At 43.5% G+C, this 27,995-nt stretch overlaps 2 protein-coding genes across 2 annotated transcripts in view; one reads left to right on the forward strand and one right to left on the reverse strand.

Moving 5' to 3' along the window:
- wdfy4 (WDFY family member 4) overlaps nucleotides 1-27,995 on the forward strand; it is a 312,072-nt gene that overhangs the window by 200,339 nt on the left and 83,738 nt on the right. The window lies entirely within an intron of this gene.
- Nucleotides 963-27,229, reverse strand: lrrc18a (leucine rich repeat containing 18a). The gene is made up of 2 exons (XM_072583197.1): nucleotides 26,945-27,229; nucleotides 963-1,833 (listed from the first exon to the last, which is right to left on the reverse strand). The coding sequence occupies exon 2, from the start codon at nucleotides 1,821-1,823 to the stop codon at nucleotides 1,050-1,052; it is 774 nt and encodes a 257-aa protein (XP_072439298.1). The 5' UTR covers nucleotides 1,824-1,833; nucleotides 26,945-27,229; the 3' UTR covers nucleotides 963-1,049.

Below are 27,995 nucleotides of genomic sequence, written 5' to 3' on the forward strand. Positions count from 1 at the left end.
AAGATTTACAAGGATGTTGCCAGGGTTGGAGGATTTGAGCTTTAGGGAGAGGTTGAATAGGATAGGGCTTTTTTCCCCAGAGCATTGGAGGCTGAGGGGTGACCTTATAGAGGTTTATAAAATCATGAGGGGGCATGGATAGGATAAATAGACAAAGTCTTTTCCCTGGGGTGGGGGAGTCCAGAACTAGAGGGCATAGATTTAGGGTGAGAGGGGAAAGATATAAAAGAGACCTAAGGGGCAACATTTTCACGCAGAGGGTGGTACGCGTATGGAATGAGCTGCCAGAGGAAGTGGTGGAGTACAATTACAACATCTAAAATGAATTTGGATGGGTATATGAATAGGAAGGGTTTGGAGGAATATGGGCTGGGTGCTGGCAGATGGGACTAGAATAGGTTAGGATGTCTGGTCGGCATGAACGAGTTGGACTCAAGGGTCTGTTTCCATGCTGTACATATCTATGTCTCTATGACTCTATGACATGGCGCCATTTGGATACTAAGGTAAAAGGAGTGATTTGATTGAGGTACATAGGATGTTGAAAAGAATTGATATGGTAGATCGATTTGTTTCTACTGGTGGCACATTGTAGGACAAGGAGAAATCATCTTAAAATCCACTTAAATGTTATTTCAGAACGTGAACATTTCTTGGAGTAAAAGGTGATCGAAGTGTAGAACACTCTCAAAAGACAGGTAGTACCAGTATGATCAATTATTTGAAATCGGAGGTTAATCAGACCTTCTTATATTAGCCAACAATAAGGGATCGTTGGATGGAGTTAAGACATGGATCAGCCATGATCTCATTGAATGGTGGAATAAGCTTGAGGGGCTGAATAGCCTGCTCCTATCCATTTGATGCTGTGCAACATTGACTATTTTGTTCTGTAAATAGCATGAATGCAATAAAAGGAACATTCGTACCAAGTGCACAGAAGAGAGTAGCTAGTCCTGAAACTTAAGGCAAGGGAGAGAGTTTATTTTGTTTTTGTTCAACCTTTTTAGTTTGGGATGACAGCAGAGATTCATGCAGCTTGTAAACTTTTATTCACTGATTCTCCAAGACGCCTCGTCTTGTTTCGCAACTGAGTTGGGTGCTATGAGACCACTGAAGTCGGGCTGTTCCTCCATCTCGGCTATGTTCTTCACCTTGCTCCATTTGTCTCTCTCCCGGAGACATTTCTTGAGACAGGGACGGCAGAGCATGTCTTTCCTGGCGAGGTAAATGTTCTCGACGCGATCGATGGTCTCTATAGGCTCCTCGGGTACCTGCGGAGTGGTGAACGGGTTCCGCAACACATTCAGTTTCTTCAGTTTCGGCAGCTTGGTGATTTTGTCCGGCATGTACGTGATCCGGTTGTCAAAGAGCCCCAGTTCCTTCAGCTCCTTCAGAGTGCCAATGGTGGTGGGAATCATTTCCACGGAGTTCAGGCCGAGGTTCAGGACCCGGAGGTTTTTCAGCTGCACCAGGTCCGTGGGCAAACCATCTGTTGTGAGCTTATTGTTCGACAGGTCAAGATAGTAAAGCAGCTCCAACTGGCAAAGGCTTTCAGGAATCCTCTCGATCTTGTTTGTGTGGAAGTCTAGGTAGCGCAGCTTTGGGAATTTGTTGATGAAGTCTGGAATCTTTTTGATCATGTTCCGGCTCAGATCGATTTCCTCAATATCCGTCAACTTCAGAATGCACTTGGGAAAGGTCGCGATACCCATGTTGCTTAAGTCTAAACGACGCTTCCCGTCCACGGTGATCTTCATGGAGTTTTTTGCCATTTTTAGAGTGACCTTTTTGCCCGCAGCGCCTCCTTTCCGTTTCGGCATTTTCTTGACCCTTTTAATATAAAAAAGAAGGCAATAAAAAGAAAATTAAACTTTGTCCATAATGACAGAAGCAAATAATTACATAGAATTACAATTTTTAAAAACTTGTTTATGGATCTCACTGGCTAGGCCAATATTTAGTCTCCATCTCTAGTTCCCCTTGATCTGGGGTCACATGCGTGGCACATGTAAGGACAACTGATCTCCTTCCTGAAAGGACTTGAGTGAACCATAGCATGTGGAACAGTACAGCACAGTACAGGCCCTTCAGCCCTTGATGTTATGCTGATCTTTTATCCTACTCTAAGATCAAACTAACTTAAATACCCTTCAGTGTACTATCATTCATGTGCCTATCCAAGAGCCCCTTGAATGTCCCTAATGTATCTGACTCCACTACCACCGCTAGCAGTGCATTCCATGCACCCACCACTCTGTGTGTAAAGAACTGACCTCTGACATCTCCCCTATACCTTCCTCCAATCACCTCAAAATTATGCCCCCTTGTGATAGACATTTCTGCTCTGGGAACAAGTCTCTGGCTATTTATGCCTCCCATTATCTTGTACACCTCTATCAAATCACCTCTCACCCTCCTTCGTTCCAATGAGAAATGTGCTAGCTCCCTCAACCTTCCTTCATAAGACATGCCCTCCAGTCCAGGCAGCATCCTGGTAAATCTCCTCTGCATCCTCTCAAAAGATTCCACATCTTTCCTATAATAAGGCGACCAAACCAGATGGGATTTTTAAGACCATCAACAGTGATCAGTTACCATGGGCAATATTATGTACCCTTTTTATTCTAGTTTTTAATTGAATTCAGATTTTGCTATCTGCCAAGGTAGGTTTCAAACCCATGTCCCCAGCACATTTGTTTGGAGTTTTGATTAACTACTCCATTAGCATTACCATTGCAGTATCACCTCCCCTGTTGCAGACCATTCAGCCCACTTGTCCAATAGTTGAGACCCACACAAGCTTCATCACACTCACTTAACCTTGCCTTACCAGCACATCATTCCATTCATTTCTACCTTACACATTCATCTATCCCCACCTGTGTTGTAAACTTATTACGGAACTTTTCACCATGTCCTGTCATCTTGACAGTATTAGAGCTGTGCAACCTGTTTACATATTAACTGAGACGAAAATAGATTTTCAGTGGTGAACGTTAATTCTCTCCAGTTTTTCCCAAGTGACTAACCACCTCGATATGTAAAACCGAACACTGTGGTCTGGATATTCCCATCCCAATACAGAGCCAAGTTCTTCAGGTGGGGATTTAAAAATGTCCTGAATCCAGGGCTTCCTAATAAGTCTAGGTCCTACCTTTTTACTGAATCACATTAAACACATTAAACTTTTACTATAAATTCTGTGTCCTATGATCCTGCCACGCTAGCTATCTGATGAAGGAGCAGCGCTCCGAAAGCTAGTGCTTCCAAATAAATCTCTTGGACTATAACCTGGTGTTGTGTGATTTTTAACTTTTTCCACCCCAGTCCAACACTGGCTCCTCCCCATCACATTAAACAGTAGCCAAAAAAGCAACACATGTTTGAGGGGACGGGGCAAGGGTTGTTGGGGGTGGGGGGGTGCATTGGGGAGGGATAGGGGTAGGGGTATGTGGTAGTGAGGTGCTTTGGGGTGGGTTGTAGCTTAGGGAAGCTTGGGGGTGAGTTGAAAACAAATCAAATGAAAATCCTGGACATTGCCAAAGCACATCATTTTAGCCCCTAGCTGCAAGATGTTTCTACTCAAACTGCTGGCCTTCAAAATGAAGGTGAGTAATTGTGATAGTAAGCAAGAAGGAATTACAATGCAGCAAGTGACCCCACACCCACACCCAGTCCTACAGGTTTTGCCAGTGAGATATAGGGCTCATACTCCTGCCTGGTGATGGACTGTAGCAATAGTCAGTCCCATTGCAGAGCGGTGCATTTTAATTCATAGAATCCTATACTCCAGAAAGAGGCTATTCAACCTATCTCTGTGACCCTGCATTTTCCATGGCTTGCAAATCCCTGGACATTACAGGGCAATTGAGCATGGTCAATCCAGTGAGCCTGCATATCTTTGGGCTGTGGGGGGGAAACCGGAGCACCCGGAGTAAACGGGGAAGAATGTGCAAACTCCACACAGACCGTCACCCAGGCCCTGAATTGAACCCGCGCCCCTGGTGCTGGGAGGCAGCAGAGCTAGCCACGGAGACCCCCCCCCCCCCCCCCCCCCCCCAACCTCCCCCACAGTCCCATGGTTCTTTGGAAGTAGGTAGGTCTTGGCGAATGGTGTTCCCGTGTTGTTCAATGGCATTCAGGGAATGGACAACAAATGCTGGCATTACCGACCATGCTGACACCCCACGGAAACGAATAAAGAGCGGAATACAATCCTGGCCACGTACTCCAGCTCCTTTACTGATTAAGATCAAGGTGAACAGTGCCAACTTGAGGCCTGTTTCAAGAAGCTGCCATTATTTCTGTTTACGCCAGCTCTGTGAGCAGAGGCTGGTGATGGATGCTGGCACCTTTTCCTTTCATCGCCTCCCCCAGGGGAGAGTCGCCATTGGAACCCTCTCACTGTCACCTTCAGAAGGTCATCCGTTAACCTAGGGAGCAGGCTGGTCACCGCTGCCCACATGGCAACAAGTAACCCCCCCCTCCTTCTACAACAAATAACCGCTTTTGTTTCCATGTGTTTTTGTTTTACTGAATAAAAAGGAAGGCAGACTGCCTGAGGAAATGATCACAGCCCGTGCATATTGTTATGAGACTCACTGCAGTTACTCAGCTTCCAAAGATCGGGCACAGCAGTTTAATCTGGGATTGGGAAAATCTGTCATGCACATTTGAACATCTTTGCTTTTCCTTCATGCAGTACAGGTTATGGAAATGGATTTAAGTCATTCAAACCCTATAACACATTGCCTGATGGCTCAGTGGTTAGCTCTGCTGCCTCACAGTAACAGAGTCCCAGGTTCAATTCCAGCCTTGGGCAATCATCTGTGTGGAGTTTGCACATTCTCACTGTGTTTGTGGGGTTTCCTCCAGGGGCTCCGGTTTCCTCCCACACGTTCAAATATGTGCAGGTCAGGTGAATTGACCATGCTAAATTCCCCATAGTGCTAGGTGCATTAGTCAGAGGGAAATGGATTTGGGTGGGTTACTCTTCGGAGGGTTGGTGTGGACTGGTTGGGCTGAAGGGTCTGTTTTCACACTGTAGGGAATCTAATCTAATCAAAAAAAAGACAGACCACAGTCTCTATTCCCTACCTTCTGTGAACTCTGCAGTTTTCACACAACTTTATTTCATTCACTTATGGGTTGTGGGTGTCACTGATTAGGTCGGCATTAATTGCCCATCCTTAATTACTCATAGGGCAGTTATGAACCAACCACATTATGGGGCAAGGATGTGTTTCCTACAAAGCATGGGTTTTCCCAATAATTGACAATGGTGTACTGGTCATTTGACCCTTATTTCCAGACTTTTATAAAATTCGAATTCCACCATCTGCTGTATTGAGATTCAAACCCAGGTCCTCAGAAATAATACCTGGTCTCTGGATTAACAGTCTAGCGATAATACGACAAGGTCATTGGCAGGTTTGGAAAAAGGTATTGCAGCTTATAGTTAAAGCATATTTAAAAACATTTCACAGCATCCAGCCATTGACAATATCATTGCAAATGGCCACTGGAATATGACAACGTGGACCTTGTCAAATATTTCCAACACTGAAACAGGCCATTCGGCCCTAATGGGTCCTTAATCCCCATTCAAGCCTGCTCCTGCCTGTCTTCACTTAACCTCATCAACATTTCTCTCTCTCTCTCTGTGTTTTGACATTGCTTCCTCAAGAAGAATATTCATCTCAGCTCCTCCACGTGTGGCTAAGGTGTCTTTCGTGTAACGTCACTTGATGTATATTAATTCCTCCCTGCTCACCTGTGCAGTATTCCTCTTTTTTTGTCTGAAGGCCAAAGATTTAAGTGGAAACATTGTACAACAGAGAGCGAAATTAAATGTTGTTTTCCCTTTAGCAATGTACAGGATTTACATTTGCTCTTACTCCCCGCACCCCTCCCCCTCCAAAAAAAAAATGGACTTGCTTAATATGTGTGTTGCCTGATTGGCACCGTTTAATGTGATTTAGCGAAAATAAATGACCGTGAGTTATTTGGGAGCCACTGGGAGCTGGAGGAGTTTCCAGCTGGTTACTCTGTAGCTGACTTTCACACGACAGCACTTAATTGTACTAAGCCAGATCACGGTGGTGATGAATGATTGTTTGGGAAGCAATATGGGTTTCTCTCATACACACCTTTCCATTAAAAAGGCTTCATTACAAGCCCTTCAGGGACTTTGGCTACTCATTAATCATATTCAACCATGTGCAGGAGAATGTGAGATAATAACTAATGCATCCAGCTAATTTCAATTATCTAGCTTAGAACGGAGAAGAAAAGAACAAAAAAAAGCACAGTGTAATAAGAGTCCACTTAATCCATCCATAAAAATCCATCAAAAGTACATTTGCTGCTTTTATTATGTGGTTGGGATGCTGAAAATGTGTTTGAAACGGGGACTGGAGTTCAGCTGTTGAGACTATTACTTGCTACTTAAACAGGTATCGATACTGGAGGTAACTTGTTCTGATTCACATCTGGAGACCAAGTTATACCTTTGCTACTGGATTGCCCTTTAGATAGATAAAACAAAAGGAACGAAGTTGCGTTTATGTAGCACCTTTCACAGCTTTAGAAAGTTACAATGTGCTTTTCAGCCCACAAGGTGCATTCATTTGGTATCGTAACTTAATAAATACGGCAATCAATTTGTGCAAAGCAAGCTCTCCTACAAGCAGATTACGAGCAGGTGATCTGTTTGTCATGATGCTGGCAAAAACATCCCTGATCGTTTTTGAAATGGTACCACATGATCTTTTGACTTCAGAATGGATTGAAGCAAATGGTGAGCGGCACGGTGGCTCAATGGTTAGCCCTGCTGCCATGCAGTGCCAGGGACCTGTGTTTGATTCCCACCTTGGGAGACTGTGCAAACTCCACACAGACAGTCTCCCCTTGTCTGCGAAGGTTTCCTCCGGGTGGTCTGGTTTCCTCCCACAATCCAAAAATGTACAGGTCGGGTGAGTTGGCCACGCTAAATTGTCCATAGTGTTAGGGGTAAATATAGGTTGGGGAATGGGTCTGTGTGGGTTACTCTATGGAGGGTCAGTGTGAACTTGTTGGGCCAAATGGCTTGGTTCCACACTGTAGGGAATCTAATCTAACCTGACCTGTTAAGGTTGTCATCTAGTAAGGTCTGGCAGGGAACCTGGCAACAAGTAATGGTTGTACGCTAATAAAGTGATAATTGGTAAGCCCTGACTAGGTGTATAGATGTGGGGAAGTCTCTTGTGGTGTCCCTACCTCTGAGCCAGTTTGAGTTCAAACCCCACCTCCTTCTGGAGGTACATCACAACAGATTGATTAAAAGATTATATTTTGGGGAATAAATAATTACTAGTATTGGAGCTTGTGGCTTGTGAGCTTTAACTAAAACTTTTAACTCGTAAAGTGAATGGCTGGACTCTGTCAGATCAGTATTTTAACATCTCCTATTTATAAGTAATTGCCATTTTTGTGTTGCGTGCTTCTAGTAGTGAATCAAAGGTTAGGAATTGTCAAAGATTACTGGGTTCCAGAGCATTTTCTTTGATAGATATCTATGTTTGGCTTTACAGTGGACAGTATCTCTGGGAGGAACATTTAATCCTAAATTCGAAATTGTTAATAAAATTGATCTTCTACCCAGTATCTTCCAGCCCCATCAGGATTTTCCCACCCTTGGACTGACTTTTATAAAGAAAGTCTTGAATCATATACCTAGATTTCAGAAATCTCTGACAAGAAATATTTTTGTAATAATCTCTCCAAGTCATTGTACTATGAATACAGTCAGAAAGTATTGGAGACAAACCGTGATTCCTGTCTCTCAGTGGGTGTGCAGTATGCCTTTAAGAGACCATGCTAATGATATCAACATTGCATCACAGCATGTGACCTGAAAGTATTAAGTTCTCAGGCTCCATCTTAACTGGGGTCACTTGAAGCATGACATGCTGATGGAAGTGTGTTCTTGATGTAACTGGATTGATTGGTGTTAGCCCAGACACTGAAATGCCTGTGAATTGTAATGCATGTATGTATGTATGTATCAGGAGCTGTAATGAATAAATGTTAAATCTTTCAGTTCCACATTACCCGTGCCTAGTTCTTATGTTACAGGAACTAACATAAACACAACTGCACCATGTACCATTTGGCTGCAGAAGGCAAAGTTCATTCCTTGGTGGCAGGTCCATTCCAGCACTGATCTGTGGAGGGTTAGCATTTCAGGCTGACCTGTCTTTGGGATTGCAAGGGTGTTGAAAATGAACTGCCTTTAAACTCATGCAGAAAAGGGGCAAGAAGATTGAGTAGAGGGCAGGAATGATCGAGGTCTGTTGGTCTAAGCTGGGAAATTGGTACAAAATTATGTGTGGGAACAGAAGATGTACCTGGCTGCTATCACTTTCCTTTAATATCAAATATAACTGCGATATCTTGGGTAGATTTGTTCCAACAAAGAGTAAGTCAAGGGCAAAAAGGAATGGGCAATTAATATTGGCCCATCCAGCAATGCCCAGCCCACAGGTGAAAAGAATAAATCCATTTGGTTGGTATTAGTCTATGCATGTAGGAGTGAATACTCATACAGTCTTTTAGGTGGAAGCTAGGCAATCGTGGAACAGGATCAAGGTCTATTGCATATTACTAAATGGCTAGTTACATTACATATAAGAGATACAATTATCTCTTATGAGACAGCAGGCTTAACTTAAGAGAAAGTACACATTGCTACTTTAACTCTGTGCAGCAAACACCAAAACCCAAAGCAGTCTACATATTCTGGTAAACTCATGTAGAACTAGTTAACTCTTCTTAGCAAGAGTCCTCTCTATCCTGATGGGAGGAGCTTATATGATGTGAGTTAACATAGAAACAATAGCAAATAGGAGCAGGAGAAGGCTATTCGACCCTTCAAGCCTCTTCTGCTATTCAATATCATCATGCTGATCATCCAACTCAATTTCTCCCCAATGTCCTTTATTTCTTTAGTCGTAAGAGCTATCTCTAATTTCTTCCTGAAAAGTTCAATATTTTAGCCTCGACTGCTTTCTGTGGCAAAGAATTGCACAGGCTCACCACTTTCTGGTTGAAGACATTTCTCATCACAGTCCTAATTAGCCTACCCATATCGTTAAACTGTGAGCCCTGGTTTCTTACTCCCTGGTCATCAGGAACATCCTTCTTCCATGCCCTGTTTCTCTCCTGTTCATTGTAATTCAGTGTTATTAGGGTGGGAATACCCTTTTGGGTTCACCTATTCCCTCTTCTGGACCTAGAGTCAACAGAGCCTTCGGTCCAACTGGTCCATGCCGATCGGATATCTCAACTCCATATACCCCCAGCACCTGCCAGCACCCAGTCCATATCCCTATTCATATACCCATCCAGCTTCCTTGTAAATGTTGTAATTGTACCAGCCTCCATCACTTCCTCTGGCAGCTCATTCCATACACACACCACCCTCTTTATGAAAAGGTTGCCCCTTAGGTCCCTTTTAAATCTTTCCCCTTTCACCGACACGCTCTAGTTCTGGACTCCCCCACTCCAGGGAAAAGACCTTGGCTCTTCACCCTATCCATGCCCTGCACAATTTAAAAACAAACCTCTACAAGGTCACCCCTCAGCCTCTAATGCTCCAGGGAAAACCGTCCCTGCCTATTCAGCCTCAAATCCTCCAACCCTGGCAGCATCCTTGTAAATCTTTTTTGAGCCTTTTCAAGCTTCAGAATGATTTTTCCTATAGCAGGGAGACCAGAATTTAACATAGAGTTGCAAGCTTCCCAGTCTTTATGAATATCCTTCCTCTGTTTACCCTGACAAGGCCTTTTAGAATTTTGTAGTCTTCTCTAAAATCTCCCCCTCCCCCACACCTTGTTCTAAACACCCTGTCAGGTAAATCTTTTGGGTACTTTCTTAGATGCCAGAAGAGAAGTGTGGATAATCTGGCAAAAGGGAGACTGCCCACATGGACTAGCAAGGTGAAGGGACAAAGATGAAGAGACCTCAAAAGATGCAGACGAACGTCCTAAACCTGAATTCAAAAGGACTCCTAATTCCAAACAGCAGTCTCTACTTCTGGTAACTCTGATTCTCTGTGACCAGAACCTTTGGTCGTACAGACATAATGAATGATGGCTCAGATTGAAAGCTACTACAGCGTCAGCGCTGAGGCCACGAAGCTGCAATGTGATTGGTAGAAAGCTGAGGTCTTTGACCTTGTGTTGAACATCACTAGAGCAGTGTACGAACCCAAGGACAATGGGGGCAGAGATTTAAATTGGAAAGTAGTATACAAAAGCAAAATAGTAGAGGTGCTGGAAATCTGATTTAAGAATGTAAAAAGTTGTTACAACCCATTAGCATATCAATCTAAAATGTTAACTTAGTCAATTCCATGGGGCGAAACAATAATTTGTTTTTGCAATTTCAAACATTAAAATGTATGCAAATCTAACTGGCCAATTCCTTTCTCTTCTTTTGTTTTTGTTTGTTTGATATTTCATTTTAATTGTCCCTCTTCTGTCTCTCATCTGACAAGTTTTAGTTCACACTTATGTCTGTCTAACTCCGCAGGCACCTTCCTGCAAATTGAATTGCTAATGGCTACAGTACAGACTTCAGCAATTGAAGAGCTGCCCCTTTTTACCATCATTGAATATCATTCCATACAGTTGTAAAGAGAAATGTAGGAACAGGCCATTCAGCCCCTTGTGCCCGATCCACCATTCAATTTGATCTATTCCTCAGTTTCACTTGCCCATCTTCATCTCGGTCTTGAATATTTTAAAAATCACACAACATCAGATTATCATCCAACAGGTTTATGTGCAAGTACAAACTTTCAGAGTGTTGCGCCTTCATCAGGTAATTAGTGGGGCAGGACACAGAATTTATAGCAAAAGACCTGTTGGACGATAACCTGGTATACAGTGATTTTTAACTTTGTCCACCCCAGTCGTACACCAGCACCTCCACATCTTGACTACTTTAATCATTGTTCCACCCTCTCCAAAATCTCAATGTTTTTGGGGCTGTTTCAGATATCCCCTTTGTACAAAGCAATGTTTGCTGAGATCACCATGAATGACCTCTCTCTCTCTCTCTCTTGTTTTATAGTTTAATCCCTTGCTTGAAATTCCTGGACGGAATTAAAAAAAACTCCTTCATCCAAGAAGGAGTTGCCAAAACCTAATCTCATGGAGTATATGCTGCTCAAGGACTGCTTTTAGTTTCTTGGTTAATGCAGTCAAGTCAGGGCGTGCGGAAATCTGCAGCAAATGTTAAGCGAATGTGCGGATCTTTTCCAGACACAGTTAACAGGGGACTCACCTGCTTCAACATGATGCCCACTAGGTGGCTGAGTATTCACATACTTAATCATTTGTGCTCTCCAGAACAATTCTTCCTCAATACTTAATTCCTTCGCTCTCACCCTCAATAACTCGAAATTTTTAAAGGAATTTCTTTGATCTCTCAGCTTTTCACTTGTTTCCACTGTTTCCTACAGGTTTTCAGGTTCACGAGGATCTGTATTTCCTATTAACCTTTTCACTTGAAAATGTAGCTTTTCTTTACCAGAGTTCTCTATCCTATTGAATTCCATATTTCTGTACATATTTAGCTCATGCGTTGCCAGGACCTGTGCCCTTTGTGATTCTTTCCCTTGTCACTTCTCTCTTTACTTTCTTGTCTTTATTTAGAGACCTTTTTTGAGTTTTGTTTTCCATTTCCTTTTTTTGAACAGAAGTGGTTTAATTATTTATCCTCCTTTGTCTCTCACATTCTCTTTGTCTCCATCCCCTCTCCTCTCCTTCACTCCTCATACCACCCCTCTCCTCTTCTCCATCTTTTATGCATAGCCACTTCTCCAACGCATCCCTCCCCTTCTACTCCTTCCCATCCCTCCCTTCTCCCCTTCCCTTCTCCTCTGCTTCCCACCTTTCTATCTCCTCCCCTCCCTTCCTCTCTCCTCCTCCCCTCCCTTTCTCTCTCCTCCTCACCCTCCTTCCCCTTTTCCTTCCCCCTTTTCCTTTCCCCTTCCATCCCTCCCCCACTCCTCCCTTCCCTTCCCCTCTCCTCCTCACCATCCCTCCTCTTCTCCTTCCCTCCCTTCCTCTTTCTTCCTTGAGCTTACTATTTTAACCTCTTTCTATTTTTTGCCACCCGACCAATTCTTATTGCTGCAATTTTTATCGCATGCACCTTTCTCTGATGTACATGTGGATAGAGGTTATATCAAGTGGAGTTTGTAATAAACTCAAAAACCATGGATGTTGGAAATACAAACTGATGAACCCATATGGGACCAAGGTGGTAGCAGGTAAACTGTTCAAATGGGGACATGTCTGTTCAGTGACGATCTCCCAGATTGGCAGAGAACCTGAACATTGGCACTGTAGCAGATTTCACTTTAGCTCATTTTCCAACTCCTAATTGGGCACAAAATGTCAGAAAATCTAAGCTGGAGACTCTTAAACCACTGGGGGAAGGCTAATATGATTTAGATTTTAACTTAAACACTGTATTTTCCTGGAAGAGTAAATGGCATTTATTTGCATCTTTATCATGGCAAGAGACTTTACAGGAGGGCGACAGAGGGGAAGGTATTGGGATAGGTATGAGTTAAGTTATAAGAAGACCTTTAAAGGAGAAAGAGTGTGCAGGACGAAGTTTGAACTAGGCAATTCCAAACGGTTGGGCTTTTCAGCTGCTTTTGTCCTGGCACTGAAGTGTCCATGTAACCTTCAAAAATACAGTTTATGTTTTTGTTAGTTGCATGTTTACACCATTTAACATCACAATTAACATCTGTGTGGGCCAAATCTGCGATGGCAGGTGGAGAAAGAGGTGGATGGGCTTCAAATACAAATGTATCGCCCCCCCCCCCCCCCCCCCACACACCCCCACTCCACTCAGTTCCAGTTGCCAGTAATTTTTTCACAACACTGAAAAGGGATAGAGGAATCACTTCAGACTTTGTAGGTTCAAGTTGTGGGACTAGGGCCTTTTAGATATCCTAGAGGTTTGATAGATACGCCCAGCTTCTGAGTGTTACGTAACTCATGTTACTTCAGAGGGGTCTGGACTAGTAGAACTGTACTATAGAGTTGGGAATCTTTTAATAGTGATGTTCAAATTCTGTTGCCAACTTCACATGTTTTGATATAATGCAAGTTAAATATATTTTTACCGGAATGATGGGGCTTTGTCCCAAAAAGGGTAAATGACAGCTAAGTTAATTACCATTGTTAAAGTCAGATGAATTGGAGTACATTTTCCAATGGATAAAGTGCTCATCTGCATTAAACAGTGGTTAGCACTGCTGTCTCACACTGGGTTCGATTCTAGCCATGGGCAACTGTCTGTGTGGAGTTTGAACATTCTCATCATGTCTGTGTGAGTTTCCTCTGGGTGCTCCAGTTTCCTCCCACAATACAAGGATGTGCAGGTTATGTAAATTGCCCATAATGTTCTGAAATCTGTAGGTTAAATACATGTGAAAGGGGAAAATGTAGAGTAATAGGGTAGGGGAATGGGTTGAGTGGGTTACTCTTCGGAGAGTCATTATGGACTTGTTGGACTGAAGGGCCTGTTTCCACACTATAGGGATTCTATGAATAATGTATGTTAGATTTCACTGTGTCATTTGTCTCTATGATTTAATATTCTAATTTATTTACGGCTCAGACAGCTGTTCCACTGTTTTAAAGTATGAACAGATGGCTGAGCTCTTCCAATGGTTTCAGAGGCTTAAAGCTAATTCACTCAAAAGCATTCTTTTGACAGTCATTTACAGTAAATTTTGTTTGTTATACAAGTTTGGCTGAGATAAAGTCCACAGATAGATTCAGCTCTTCGGGGATTGTTAGCTTAGTTGTTAAGCTGACTGAGAGCTTTATTTATAAGTCCTGATATTGTTAGGGTGACCTATTAAGAATATTGACCTTTTAATTTTTTTTTTCGTTATGAATGACTGTTTGTCCTGCTATTTTTATGAGCATCTTCAAAACCTCCAATGTCTATTATAGGGCTTGAGATTTGGTAGGTATTGGATAATGGGTGAGTGGGCTTGGTGAATGAGGAGGTATGCAGGGCAAAGGGGGGAGGCACATGTTGGTGAATGGGTAAGTGGAGGTGGACCATTTAACCTGCCTGCTTTAACATCTACTTCTGCCTTGCCGTGCTTTGGGTGCTGGGGTGTTGACTCCAGCCTATCCCAGATTCTATGGGGAAAAGATTCCAGGCAGCAATCACAGCCAAGCAGGAGGCAGGGTGTTGGGAAATGACCTGATTCCAGACTTCCACATCAAAAGGGGAAAATCCAGCCCTGTATCTTTTATTTTCAATGAGATGGTTGGCATGTGATACTGCGGACTGTCTCAACCGCACCAAGATATGTATACTGCAACAGTACGTGATTCAGAAAACAGTTAAAATTTACTCTATGAACTGCTACAGAAATATTCTGGCCTTCCCAATGATTTGATCTTTCACTGTGCATCCAAAAGCAAAACCAGAAACAAGACTGAGTTGAGATGCAGTTGCCATATATTGGATTCTCCACAACAGAGAATGAGAAAGTTATCCCCCATTTCAGCATGGTCTGAAAATGACACATTGTGGGGGGAGGAGTATAAAACAAATTTAAGGTGCTTACACTGTCTAGTGGTCTGACACTGGAGAAATCTTGACATGTTGGAGCTGAGCCCTACAGTTTGACCTTCAAATCCTCAGCGTGCACTGAGATTGCTGATCTCAGCTGACCATCGATATTAGTATTTCGTTTGATTTTGGAAGCCTGGGTGAGATGAGCCCAGGATCTTCGCTAAGTGACAACACAGCAGTCGATTCGGGAAGTTTGCATACATACGGGGTGTTTGTGAAGGACCCTGTGACTGTAAAGCTTGACATCTCTCACTGTCAAGGCTTGCGTAAGTAATGACGTGAATGAGGAAGGCAAAGACAGCAACGGAAATATTAGTCGAGCAGAGAGTCAAGAGGTTCAGCTCAGAGAAAGGAGAGGAAGTAAATGAATAATTGGATTGTTAAAGTACAGCGAGTTCCAGACTGGTGGAGTCATCTCCATGACATTGGAACAACCTTTCAGATGTCATCACAATGATCTCATTGTGCACACAAGTTCAGAGAACCGAACACAGCACTGAATGACAATGACCCCCTCAGACAATTGTGACAAATCACAAGAGTGAAGGTAGTTTATGAACATCCTTTACCCCCTCCACTCAGGACTGTGTCGTAACTTCCTCTGAGTCACCACACCAACACCATTCTCTTCAGGTACATCACCAACATACCTTGATTTCTTGAACTTCGTGAACTTGAAGTAATTTTTCTGATTTAGTGATAGAGGGGTAAAGGGGCAATGTTTAGTGATAGAGGGGTAAAGGGATAATGTTTAATGTCTGTGGGGTAATGACCTTGGAAAAAATCAGCAACGTCATATTTAACAGGTATTATGACAAAAGTGCAATGATGCATAGTAACAGGAAAGGTACTCGTCCTTAGCTGTTGTAAAGTGTATCTTTTGTAGATACAGGGATATTTCTGCTGTCTAACACACTCCATATATCACATTGGTCTTTATTACAAGGCTATTGGATGAGAAAAATGAAAAGTCATTGTGACATTTGCAAGACTGTTTTGACACCATGACTTGAACACTGAACGTAGTTTGGTCTCCATGTTCATGGAATGATACACTAACACTGAAGGAACTACAGAGAAGATACACTTGATGGATCGTTAGGGTTTTAGGCTTGTCCAATGATGAGGGGCTGTACAGATTGAGCCTATCCTCGCGTTTAGAAGAATAAGTGGTCACCTCCTTAAAATATTGAAGATTCCAAAGTGGCTTGACAGGTTAAACACTGAGAAGATAAGTTACCCCGACCATGGAAATCCAGAACATGGAGGTACAGAGTCAGGATAGAAGATCAATCATTTCAGACAGAGTTGAGGACTGATTTCTTCAACCAGAGGGTTAGATTAGATTCCCCACAATGTGGAAAAAGGCCATTTGGCCCAACAATCCACATCAACCGACCCAGACCCATTTCCCTCTGACTAATGCCCCTAACACTATGGGCCGTTTAGCATGGCCAGTCCACCTGACCTGCACATCTTTTGGACTGTGGGAGGAAACTGGAGCATCTGGAGGAAACCCATGCGGACACAGGGAGAATGTGCAAACTCCACACAGACAATTGCCTGAGGCTGGAATTGAACCTGGGTTCCTGTGATGTGCAGTGCTAACCACTGAGTCACTGTGCCGCCCCTATGACTCCCTTTTGTCTCTCCTCTTCTCCCCGCCTCAGAGGAGCCCTGCCTGAAACACGATATCTATGTGTTTATCTCAAAGTCCCTGAAACGCCTCTATAGTATCTGCCTCCACCACCAAACCAGGCAGCACATTCCAGACGTCTACCATTCCCTGTGTAAAAAACATGCCCCTCACATTCCTTTGAATGTTCCCCTCTCGCCTTAAATGCGTGCCCCGTAGTGAATCTTTGGAATATCCAGAGGGCTGTACCTCCTCCAATATAGACTATATTCAAAAGTAGAAATGACGGGTGTTTGGTGTTTGAGAGAATTGAAGGATTTTGGGGAATGGCTGAGAAAATTGAGGTCAGTCAGTTGAAATTGTATTGAATGGTGAATGATAAATCAACTGTGATTGTTCTAAATGGTAGAGCAGGCTCGATAGGCCACTTTGTTATGTTCTTGTATTCTTAGAGTATCACTGCTGAAATGATGAGTTTAAGAGTTAGGCAGGCAATAGTCTTGGTTCTTATTTCAATTTGACTGAACTGTCCATTCTGTTCAGTTTAAAATGAAAGTTAATGGCCTGTGGAGCTGGAAGTTACTGAGACACCTGAACGAGGTTGGTTTTGAGGGCAATGAATTAGTTATGTATTGTATTAGAGACTGCGGTTATTGACATTGAACAAGTGATTTGTGTTTTTTTTTCTAATCTGACACTTACATAATTCTCCTTAACATCCCACAATGTAATTTGTGTTCTAATTGATTCTACTTCTTAAGGAGTAGGCCATTCAGCCCTTCAACCCTGCTTTACCATTCAGGAAGATCATGATTGATTTGATATGGTCTTGACTCCCCACTGTCCTGGCTGCTCCCCTATAACTTTTGACTCTCATCAATCGAAAGTTTTTCTCATTTAGCCTGAAATATATTCAATAAACCAGCATCTCCTATTCTCTGAGGAAGAGAATTCCAAATACCTTCTAGAGAAGAAATTCCTCCTCATCCTCGTCTTGAACAGGAGACCCCTAATTTGAAACTTTGCCACTTACTCTAGATACGGCCATGAGAGGCAAGATTCTTTCAGCATCTACCCAGACAAGCCCTCTCAGAATCTCACATGTTTCCAGTTCCTCATTAATTCTTCAAAACTCCTTTGAGCATAAAGGAGAATTGAGTTAAATGGAATTTATTGTCACGTGCACCGAGGCACAGTGAAAAGCTTTGTCTTGCAAGCAATACAGGCAGATCACAGACTTAAGTAGCATAGATCAGTAAATAATAGGTAAACAGCGGCAAAAACAAAAACACAGGTACAGGCGAATGTGAAGAGTTTGTGAGTCCATTCAGTATTCTAACAACAGTAAGGTAGAAACTGTTTTGAAACTGGCTGGTGCGTGTGTTCAGGCTACTGTACCTTCTCCCCGATGGCAGAGTTGTCATGACGGAATGGATCTTTGAGAATGCTGGTGGCCTTTCCTTGATAGCGGGCCTGGTAGATGGATTCTTTCGATGGGAGGTTGGCCTTTGTGATTGTCCGGGCCGAGTTCACCACTCTCTGTAAGTGTAACATGAGGAGTCCAAGAAAGCTTGTTGTGGATGACCACTCCCAGGACCTTGACACTCTCCACTTGTTCCACCTCTGTGCTGTTAATGTGTAGGGGGGGCATGAGTAACATCCCACCAAAAGTCAGTAATGAGTTCCTTGGTTTTGCCAGCATTGAGAGCTAGGTTGTTCTCAGTGCACCATTTTTCCAGGTCTTCCACCTCCCGTTTGTAGTCTGTTTCATCACCATCTGAGATTCGACCGACTATGGTGGTGTCATCAGCAAATTTGTAAATGGCATTAGTCTGGTATTTGGTGACACAGTCATGGGTATACAGTGAGTACAGTAGGGGGCTGAGCACACATCCCTGGGAGGCTCCAGTGTTGAGTGTTAGTGAGGATGAAATATTATCCCTAATCTTCACTGATTGTGGCCTGTGGGTCAGGACACTGAGGATTCAATTGCAGAGAGTGGGGCTTAGTCCGAGATCACTAAGTTTAGTAGTCAGTCTTGATGGGATAATAGTGTTGAAGGCTGAACTGTAGTCAGTGAGTAGGATTCTTACATAGCTGTTCTTGGTGTCAAGATGTTCTCGGGAGGAGTGAAGGGCAAGTAATATGGCATCTGAAGTGGATCTGTTGGTCCAATAGGCAAATTGGAGTGGGTCAAGAGTAATGGGGAGACTGGAGTTGATTACTGCCATGACCAGCCTTTCAAAGCACTTCATGACCATCAAAGTTCAGGCCATGGGTGGTAGTCATTGAGACATGCTGCATGAGCCTTCTTAGGCACAGGGATGATGTTGACCCTCTTGAAACAGGCAGGGAGAGTGGCCTGCTGCAGGGAGAGGGTGAAGATGTTCGAGAAGACCTCTGCCAGTTGATCTGCGCATGCTCTGAGTGCACGGCCTGGTACTCCGTCTGGTCCCATCACTTTCCTTGGATTCACATGAAGGAAAACTGATCTGACCTCTGATGCAGTGAATATTGGGATAGGTTCGTCAGGACTTGTCAGAATAGGTGTTACCTCTCTGCCAAATTTCTGCTCAAAGCGAGCAAGAAAGCATTGAGACAATCTGGGAGGGATGTGTCATTGTCTGTTATCTTGCACTGTCTCTTTTTAGAACCTGTGATTTCATTCAGTCCTTGCCGTAGTCGCCAGGTGTCTGTCTGGGTCTCTAGTTTGGATCGGTATTGGTCCTTGGCTGTCTAATGGCTCTGTGAAGGTGAGGACTGCAGACGCTGGACAGTTAGAGTCGACAAAGCGTGGTGTGGAAAAGCACAGCAGGTCAGGCCGCATCCAAGGAACAAGAGAGTTGCCATTTCAGGTCGGACCCTTACTCAGGGCTGGGCAGTCCTGCCCACAACATCAACTCCCTCGCTCCTCGGATGCTGCCTGACCTGCTGTGCTTTTTCCAACGCCACACTTTATTGATTCCTTTGAGTATAATCTCAACCTGCTCGGCACGGTGGCACAGTGCTGCTGCCTCACAGCGCCAGAGACCTGGGTTCAATTCCCGCCTCAGGTGACTGACTGTGTGGAGTTTGCATGTTCTCCCTGTGTCTGTGTGGGTTTCCTCCCACAGTCCAAAGATGTGCAGGTCAGGTGAATTGGCCATGCTAAATTGCCCGTAGTGTTAGGTAAGGGGTAAATTTAGGGGTATGGGTGGGTTGTGCGTCGGTGTGGACATGTTGGGCCGAAGGGCCTGTTTCCACACTGTAATCTAACCTAATCTAATCTAATCTAAAAAAAACCTTTTGTCGAAGACCATCTCAGGCATCAACGTGCTTTAATTGACCTGCGGCAGGAAGGGGGAAACACATTACTCTGTCATTTCTCTACTCATCCCAGAGCTGAAGCCCTTGTCTCCCTGTCAGGTGGGAATGCAGTTCCGGGGTATTTCCAAGCGAAGTTCATTCTGGGCTCATCCTTCCCAGGATTTAGCAGGTATTGACGTTGGGATGGGATAGGAGGAAGGCACTCAGGACGGAGCTGCACAGTGTCACACCAGAACGGGGAAGTGAAAGTTTGAGTTTGGAATAGAGCTGAGAGTGAGGGCGTGTTCCCTTCTCACTGACCACCCTGTACTTTACCTAGGAATACTTGATGCTGTGCAGCATGTAATGTTCTGCAGGATTTGATGAGAACAAAAATTAAAATAAAAACAACAGCTGTCAGTTTGATATGAAGATATGTCTAGAAATAGAGCGTTGGAACACAACTGATTGGTAATTCCCTCTGTTGACCTTTTTAGCTGACAACGACTCAAGGCTCACATACAGAGCTCTTGCTCAGCATTAATTTGACATGAGACAATCCATCTGAGAAAGCAGACATACGGAATGACATGTAAATGAAATTTTGAGGGAGATAATGTGATAAGAGGATTAATTCAGCGTGGGCTAAGAGATTAGGCGAATTTGACAGCATCATGTGAATAGGGCCAGTGAGAACATTTAAGTTATTTGTTTTCAATGGCAGTCGGAGCTCTCTTCCTAAATATGATTCAGGGACCTTATTCGGAAGATTTTTTCCTGCCTTTCCTTGGAAATTCCTCAAGGTGAAAGCCTCTGCAGGCTTTCCACTTGATTCGGTTTTGCTAAGCTTGGTAACTCTCAAAACATTTCTGGCAGTCCTTCATAACTGACAGGGCAAATACCCGCCTCACTCCAGTCTCCTGCTCTCACATTGATCCTGCCATCAGGACTGATTTCACCAAGGTCGTCATTACTCCTGCCATGTAAGGGAGGTGTCGATAGGATTAGGTAAAGTATGGTCAAGAAGAGGCTCATATTGGAGCAGAAACACTGGCATGGATCAGCTGGACCATATAGAAATGTAAAAAATAGGAACAGGAGGCCATTCAGCCCTTCAAGCTTGCTGTGGCATTCAATATGGTCATTGCTTACTATCTAACTTGTCTTACTTTCTCCCCATAATGTTTGATCCCTTTAGCCCTAAGAACTGAGTCTGACTCCGTCTTGAGCATATTCTGTTTTGGTCTCAACTGTTTTCTGTGGCAGAGGATTCCACAGGCTCACCACTCTTTGGATGAAGAAATTTCTCATCATCTCATTCCTTTATAGCCATTCGCATATCCTCAGACTGTGACCCCTGGTTCTGTACTCCCCAGTCATCAGGAACATCTGGCTTCCATACCCTGTTGTTCTCCTGTTCATTATAATTCAGTGTTATAAAGTTGTGGGTTCACCTGATTGCCTCTTTTACTGTCCCACTTCCTTAAAATCTGTTCAAAGCTCTACATTTTTAACTGAAGCAGCGATGGGAGTGGTATTTGAACCTAAACATTTCGAACACACAATGGATTATCAATCCATTGCCTTAACCTCTTGGCCATATGCTCCTGTTGGAGTGAAGGGCAAGGCTGGTAAGACTAGGAAACACTGGATGGATAAAGATCTAGAGATTCTGCTCAAGAAGAAGTAAGAGTCATGTATTAGATATAGACAATTGGGATCAAATGAATCTCTTGAAGAGTATAAAGGGTGTAGGAGCATTCTGAAGAGGGAAATTAGGAGGGCAAAAAGGGGACATGAGGTAGCCTTGGCAGATAAGATTAGATTAGATTAGATTCCTTACAATGTGAAAACAGGCCCTTCAGCCCAACAAGTCCACACTGACCCTCCAAAGAGTAACCCACCCAGACCCATTTCCCTCTGACTAATGCACCTAACGCTATGGGCAATTTAGCATGGCCAATTCACCTGACCTGCACATTTTTAGACTGTGGGAGGAAACCGGAGCACCCGGAGGATACCCACACAGACATGGGGGGGAACGTGCAAACTCCACACAGACAGTCGCCCGAGGCTGGAATTGTACCCGGGTCCCTGGCGCTGTGAGGCAGCAGTGCTAACCAGTGAGCCACTGTACCACCCCACGGATAAGATTAAGGATAACCCAAGAGATTCCACAAATATATTAAGAGCAAAGAGTAACCAGTGAGCGAATAAGGCCCAGATTAAAGATCAACAAGGTTGTCTACGTTTTTGAACCTCAGGAAATGGGAGAGATACTTAAATGAATATTTTACGCCAGTTTTTACTGTGGGAAAGAAATGAAGATGAGAGATTTTGGGGAAATAAATACTGATGTTTTGTAAACAGTTCACATCACAGAAGAGCAAGTGCTGAATGTCTTAGAAAACATAAAGGTAGATAAATCTCCAGGATCTGATCAAAGAGTATCCCAGGAAGCTTTGGGAAGTTAGGGAAAACACTGTGGGGCCCCTGGCATTTGTGAGGTGCCAGCGGACTGGAGAGTGGCTAATGTTGTGCCTCTATTTAAGAAAGCATGTAAGGAGAGGCCTGGGAACTGTAGGCCTGCGAGTCTGATATCTTATGGGGGTATGTTTTTACAGGTAATTCTGAAAGATAGGACTTCCATGCATTTGGAGAAGCAAGGACTGGTTAAGGATAGCCAGCGTGGCTTTGCGTGAGAGAATTCATCTTGCAAACTTGATTGAGCTTTTTTTGAGGGCAGAGCAGTAGTAAAGCCTTTGACATTGTTCCACATGGTAGACTATTTGGTACTTAGATCACATGGGATTCAGGCAGAGCTGCCAATTGGTTACAAATTTGGCTCAAGGATAGGAGACAGAAGGTGTTGATGGAAGGTTATAATTTTGGACTGGAAACCTGTGACCAGTGGGTGTTCCACAGGGATCGGTCTTGGGTCCACTTTTGTTTGTCATTTTATGTAAATTATGCGGATGAGAATTTAAGAGGCCTGTTGTGTAAAGTTCTGTTATAGGAAGGATATTATTAAGCTGGAGAGGGTTCAGACAAGATTTACCACGATGTTGCTGGGATTGGAGGGTTTGAGTTATAAGGAGAGGCTGGATAGGCTGGGACTTTCACTGGAGGGTAGGAAGGTTGAGGGGAATTGGTGACCTTTATAGATGTTTATCAAACCATGAGTGGCATAGATAAAATAAATAGTAAGGTTCTTTTCCCTAATATGGAGGAGTTCAAAACTAGGGAGTATATTTTTCAGGTGAGAGAAGAAAGATTTATAAAGGGTATGAGGGGCGACTTGTTTCTGCAAAGTGGTTTGTGTATGGAATGAACTGCAAGAAGAAGTGGTGGATTCAGGTACAGTTACAACATTTAAGAGACGTGGGTAAGATAAGAAAGGTTTTGAAGGATATGGGCCAAATGCAAGCAGTTGGGACAAATTTGGTTTGGTTACATGGTTGGCATGGACAAGTTGGACTGAAGGAACTCTTTCTGTGCTGCATGACTGCATGACTCCATCTCATCTCTTAAGTTCTAAATTTTTCTTATGGGGAGGCAATGGCCCGTTGGTATTAATGCTGGACTGTTAATCCAGAGACCCAGGTGATGTTCTGAGAACTTGGGTGTGAATCCTGCCAAACTAGATGGTGGGATTTGAATTCAAGAAAAATCTGGAATTAATCATTTCACGATGACTATGAATCCATAGTCGATTGGACAAACCCATCTGGTCAACGAATGTCCTTTAGGGAAGGAAACTGCCATCCTTACCTAATGTGACTCCAGACCCACAGGAAAGTGGCTGACACTTAAACTTTCAATTTTTACTCAAGATAAGTGCAAATAGATCATTTTTTTTAGTGAATAATCATGAACCAAAAAGAGTTTATTTTTGTTTTGAGGTAAATTCTACAATAAAGGAACAGCCTTGATGTACTTTGTAAAGTTCTGAGTTGTGCTGTCTTTACACCATACTGTTACATACCTAAACTATTATATACCAAAAATGGAGCCACACATATCACAGTGAGGCTATGTAGACCATGTATAATCCAGTGTCAGCTGTGGTTTGATGGTGGTTTGATCTGTCTTTCAGATTGTGGCCTCAAATTCTGCTCCGAGGGCTGTGCGTTCCTAAGGTCAACTCTGACAATGCCTAACACCATAAATCCCCTCAGGTAGACCTTCAGTAGTAGTTTGGTGAATACCCATTCTTGGGTATTTGGGATACCAACTCAGTTTCTGTTCTGATCTTGGAGACAGTGAAAGTAGCATTTTTCTAAAGGCTTTTCTCCACCTTCCTCTTCTTTAGTGGGCGGCACGGTGGCACAGTGGTTAGCACTGTTGCCTCACAGCGCCAGAGATCCGGGTTCAATTCCCGCCTCAGGCGACTAACTGTGTGGAGTTTGCACGTTCTCCCCGTGTCTGTGTGGGTTTCCTCCGGGTACTCCGGTTTCCTCCCACAGTCCAAAGATGTGCAGGTCAGGTGAATTGGCCATGCTAAATTGCCTGTAGTGTTAGGTAAGGGGTAAATGTAGGGGTATGGGTGGGTTGCACTTCGGCGGGGCAGTGTGGACTTGTTGGGCCGAAGGGCCTGTTTCCACACTGTAAGTAATCTAATCTAATCTTTAACTCTTTGGGTGCGAAGTAGCAAATCAAATGTGACCATAAGCTGCCCATGGGTGAAGAACTCACTGAACCCTTTGCTGCTACAGTGCTCCCTGAACTTGCAGGCCCTGTGTTTTGGCCATGTCAAGTTGCATACTTTCCTGCCTATCATTGACTGCCTGTTACTTTGGATAGATGGGATGTCCAGGCAGCGGAATCAGTTTAACTCAGTTGGCTGGATTGTGGCTTTGCAGAGCAGTGTGATGCCAACAATGTGGGTTCAATTCCCATCACCAGTTTGAGGTTGCCTTCTCAACCTCTTCCCTCACCTGAGATTTGGGTGGCCCTCAGGTTAATTCACCATAGTTGCTTCTCTCACGCAGAAGAGAGCAGCCCCTATGGTCTGGTAAGACTATGACGACACAACAACCCAGGCTACGCTATTGCTCAACAGGAACCGAGCATTCCTCCATTGTCATGGCTGACTGGGTAAAAACAGCAAGGCACCAGCGTTTGCTGCTGAGGGTGGTCCCATAGACTAGCTGATGGGAGGAGTAGGAGGTAAACTCGCAGCAGGTTGGATTCATAACACAGGAACATTCTTGCAAGCAGAGAGGTACCTTTTTGCTAAGTTAGAGGTTGAGTTGTGCTGTTGAAGAGTGTGGTGCTGGAAAAGAACAGTCGGTCAGGCAGCATCCAATGAGCAGGAGAGTCAACGTTTCAGACATAATGAGGGCTTATGCCCGAAACATCAACTCTCCTTCTCCTCAGATGCTGCCTGACTGGCTGTGCTTTTCCAACACCACTCTCTTGGACTCTGATCCCCATCATCTGTAGTTCTCACTTTCTCCTCATTGAGTTATGCTGAATTATTTAGACAATAGGTGCAGGAGTAGGCCATTCTGCCCTTCGAGCCAGCATCACCATTCATTATGATCATGGCTGGTCATCCTCAATCAGTATCAGTATTTAGATTGCAAGATTCATTTTTCACCATGAGGTGAAGCTAGAAGTACAGATCAGTTCATCACGAATGTTAGATTCCTTCTTTGATAATTACGGGATTTAAAAATGACTAACAGTGGAAGGATGCTGAACCCATGCATCTATCCTGGAATTATTGAACCATACAATACAGAAGAGGCCCTTTGGCCCTTTGAGTCTGTACTGATGAAAATACACTAAATCCACACTCGTCCCACTTTCCCACATGACCTTGAATATTAGGGCACTTCAAATACTTGTCTAACTACTTTTTAAAGGTTGCCAAATTTCCTGCCTCAACTACCCTCCCAGGCAGTGCATTCCAAATCCCACCAGGTTCTTTTCAAAAAGATGTCTTGCTGGAAAACAGCCTCTTCCCAAGGTGTTTCATTCCCAAGTATCTTTGGTTTTCCATCTTGCTTTCACTCCCTTAACATGCTGCTTGTAACCTACCTTACTGGCCAGTGTTTGGTCACTTGTCCCCTTCTTTAGCTTTGTGTCAGTAGTTTTACTACATGAAAAGCACTACATAATAATCTTGGATGCACAACATCAAAATTTAGTCACTTCATGGGTTGAAATCTCAAGAGAAAGGGAAGAAGATAGACTGGTAGTTACATGGCAGAATATAATTCATCGCACCATCTGTCTTCTGTCCAATAAACCTCCCCTAATAGAATAATGAACATTGGGGGCTTCCTTTAATGGAATGATCTTGCATTTATTCAGCACCTTTCACATCTCCAGGATCTGATTTTACAACCTATGAAGTATTTATGAAGTGGAGTACCCCCCACTACCTAGGGTGGACAATTGATCTCTCATAAAAACTGAAAGAACTGGGAATGCTGTAAATCACATCAAAATTGGTCCTTCATGTTTCACTCTAATTACACTTTAATAGAGGTCTCTGTACAATTCAGTTCAACTCAGCACGTAACCACGGAAGCAATGGGACAGAAATCTGAGCCATCCCATTTGAATCGAGTCTGCCTGACAAGAATTGTCCCTGGGTTTCTCAGGCCGGCTCATTCACCATCACGGCCTTGCCAGGGGCTGAGTCAAGTTGTCGTCAATCAACACTTCGCAGGATGAGGTGCTTTCTGGAGACCTTCGCTGTGTGTTGAAAGTTCAATTTTGGAATTTGTTTGTGTAAAGATTGCATTAATATTAATTTTAGTGACCAATGAGCAATGTTTATGTTAGTTGAAGTAAAGCAACTTTAACACATTTTCAGCCACATCACCACAAGGAATGCCAAGGGAAGGTGAGCATCAGGTCAAAACTGTTTCATGTTTAATTATTACATTTGGACACACATCTCACGATTAGAGTGGTTTCTACGTTTCTGGCAAAATTCCTTCATCAGGAAGGGCTGATGAATGGCTTTTGCCCAAAATGTTGATTTTCCTGCTCCTCGGATGCTGCCTGACCTGCTGTGCTTTTCCAGCACCACACTAATCTCCAGCGTCTGCGTACCCACTTCTGCCTACACATCTCAAGTAGCTCACTGGTCAAAAGACTGTTGCAGGATTCATGACCTGAGCTTATACTAACGTCTGTGCTATGACCGTCGAAAGTACAGGAAAAGACAATTAATCGAATTATGTTCAGTCTGACTTAGAGCATGATATGAAAAGGTAGATTGACAAGGAGCAGAAAACGACTTCAATTCTTAGTGTAATTTGCAAGATCTTGCTGAAGAGGATTTTGTCAAATTCTTATGAACTCTAAAAGTACAAGACTCTATCTATCCTCACCCACCTTTAATTCTGCAAATCAAACACCATGTCGGAGTAGTCAGTAGGAACTCTGCACTGCAGTGTCTTCATCAGCACTCTGACCTGTGCTGCCCAGGGCTGCCTGCTGCTATTGTGTGGGCTCCTTCCATCTCTCTTGCTTTGAATAATGAATTACGTCTTTAGTGAGGTTTGTAAGCTGATCCCAGTGGACAACAGATCAAAGAATTAACCATCAGTTTTGTTCGGTTAAAGCTCCAAGTGTGTAGAGCAGCAGTTGGGGAAATCTCTGGAATTGAAAGAGCTGTCAAACATTTGCAAGAGAAATCCAAAGAAAAGCAATTCCTGCTTGCAGCTGAGCTTTCCTTCTATTCCGTGTTTAACTTGGTTGCTAAGCAGCATGGGCCTATGAGCCTTGCTGATAATTAGCATAGTGTTTAACCTGAGTAGCAAACAACACTTAGTTTCAAGGTGTACAACCATTTTGCAAAGATCCTGTTCCCTTTCAGACCTACCTTTGAAATCTGAAAGGTAGAAACTCAAGTTTACTTTGTAAACACCACTGATATATTATTTATGTAATGGAAATCTTAAACCATTGCCTGACCTGCCAAATCATTAAAATAGGGCCTAGGCTTTTCAGCCAATCCGGTCAATTTAATTCAAGTTGACAAGTAAATAAGAGTTTAAAGTCACCACATATTTTAATCTTTGTGGCGACAACGCTACATGCAGGATGAGTTTTTTCACTGGATCAAACGCCTTATCATCAGTGATGTCCTTTGCAGGGATTTATTCTTCCCAGAAAGCATTGCAAAGGGAACATGGTTACATTCTTTAGCTTTTTGAGTTTGCCTAAGTGTCCCAATAAAAAGCCTCGCTGGCTGAGGTCATCGATGGCATGCAAAAACAAAAATCAAAAGATGAGTGTTGTAAAGGCAAAGGAGACAGGGAATATGGAAGGAGGAAGGGAGAGAGGATGCTGGGATTTGTTTATTGGAGTTGGCAGCATCCTACCTGCAGATTTGACAGGAGAGAATTTTCCATTAAGCAAGGTTAGGATCAACTCAGTACAA

The sequence above is a fragment of the Chiloscyllium punctatum genome, chromosome 13 (assembly GCF_047496795.1).
Source record: "Chiloscyllium punctatum isolate Juve2018m chromosome 13, sChiPun1.3, whole genome shotgun sequence".
In the NCBI taxonomy this organism is placed as follows: Eukaryota; Metazoa; Chordata; class Chondrichthyes; order Orectolobiformes; family Hemiscylliidae; genus Chiloscyllium; species Chiloscyllium punctatum.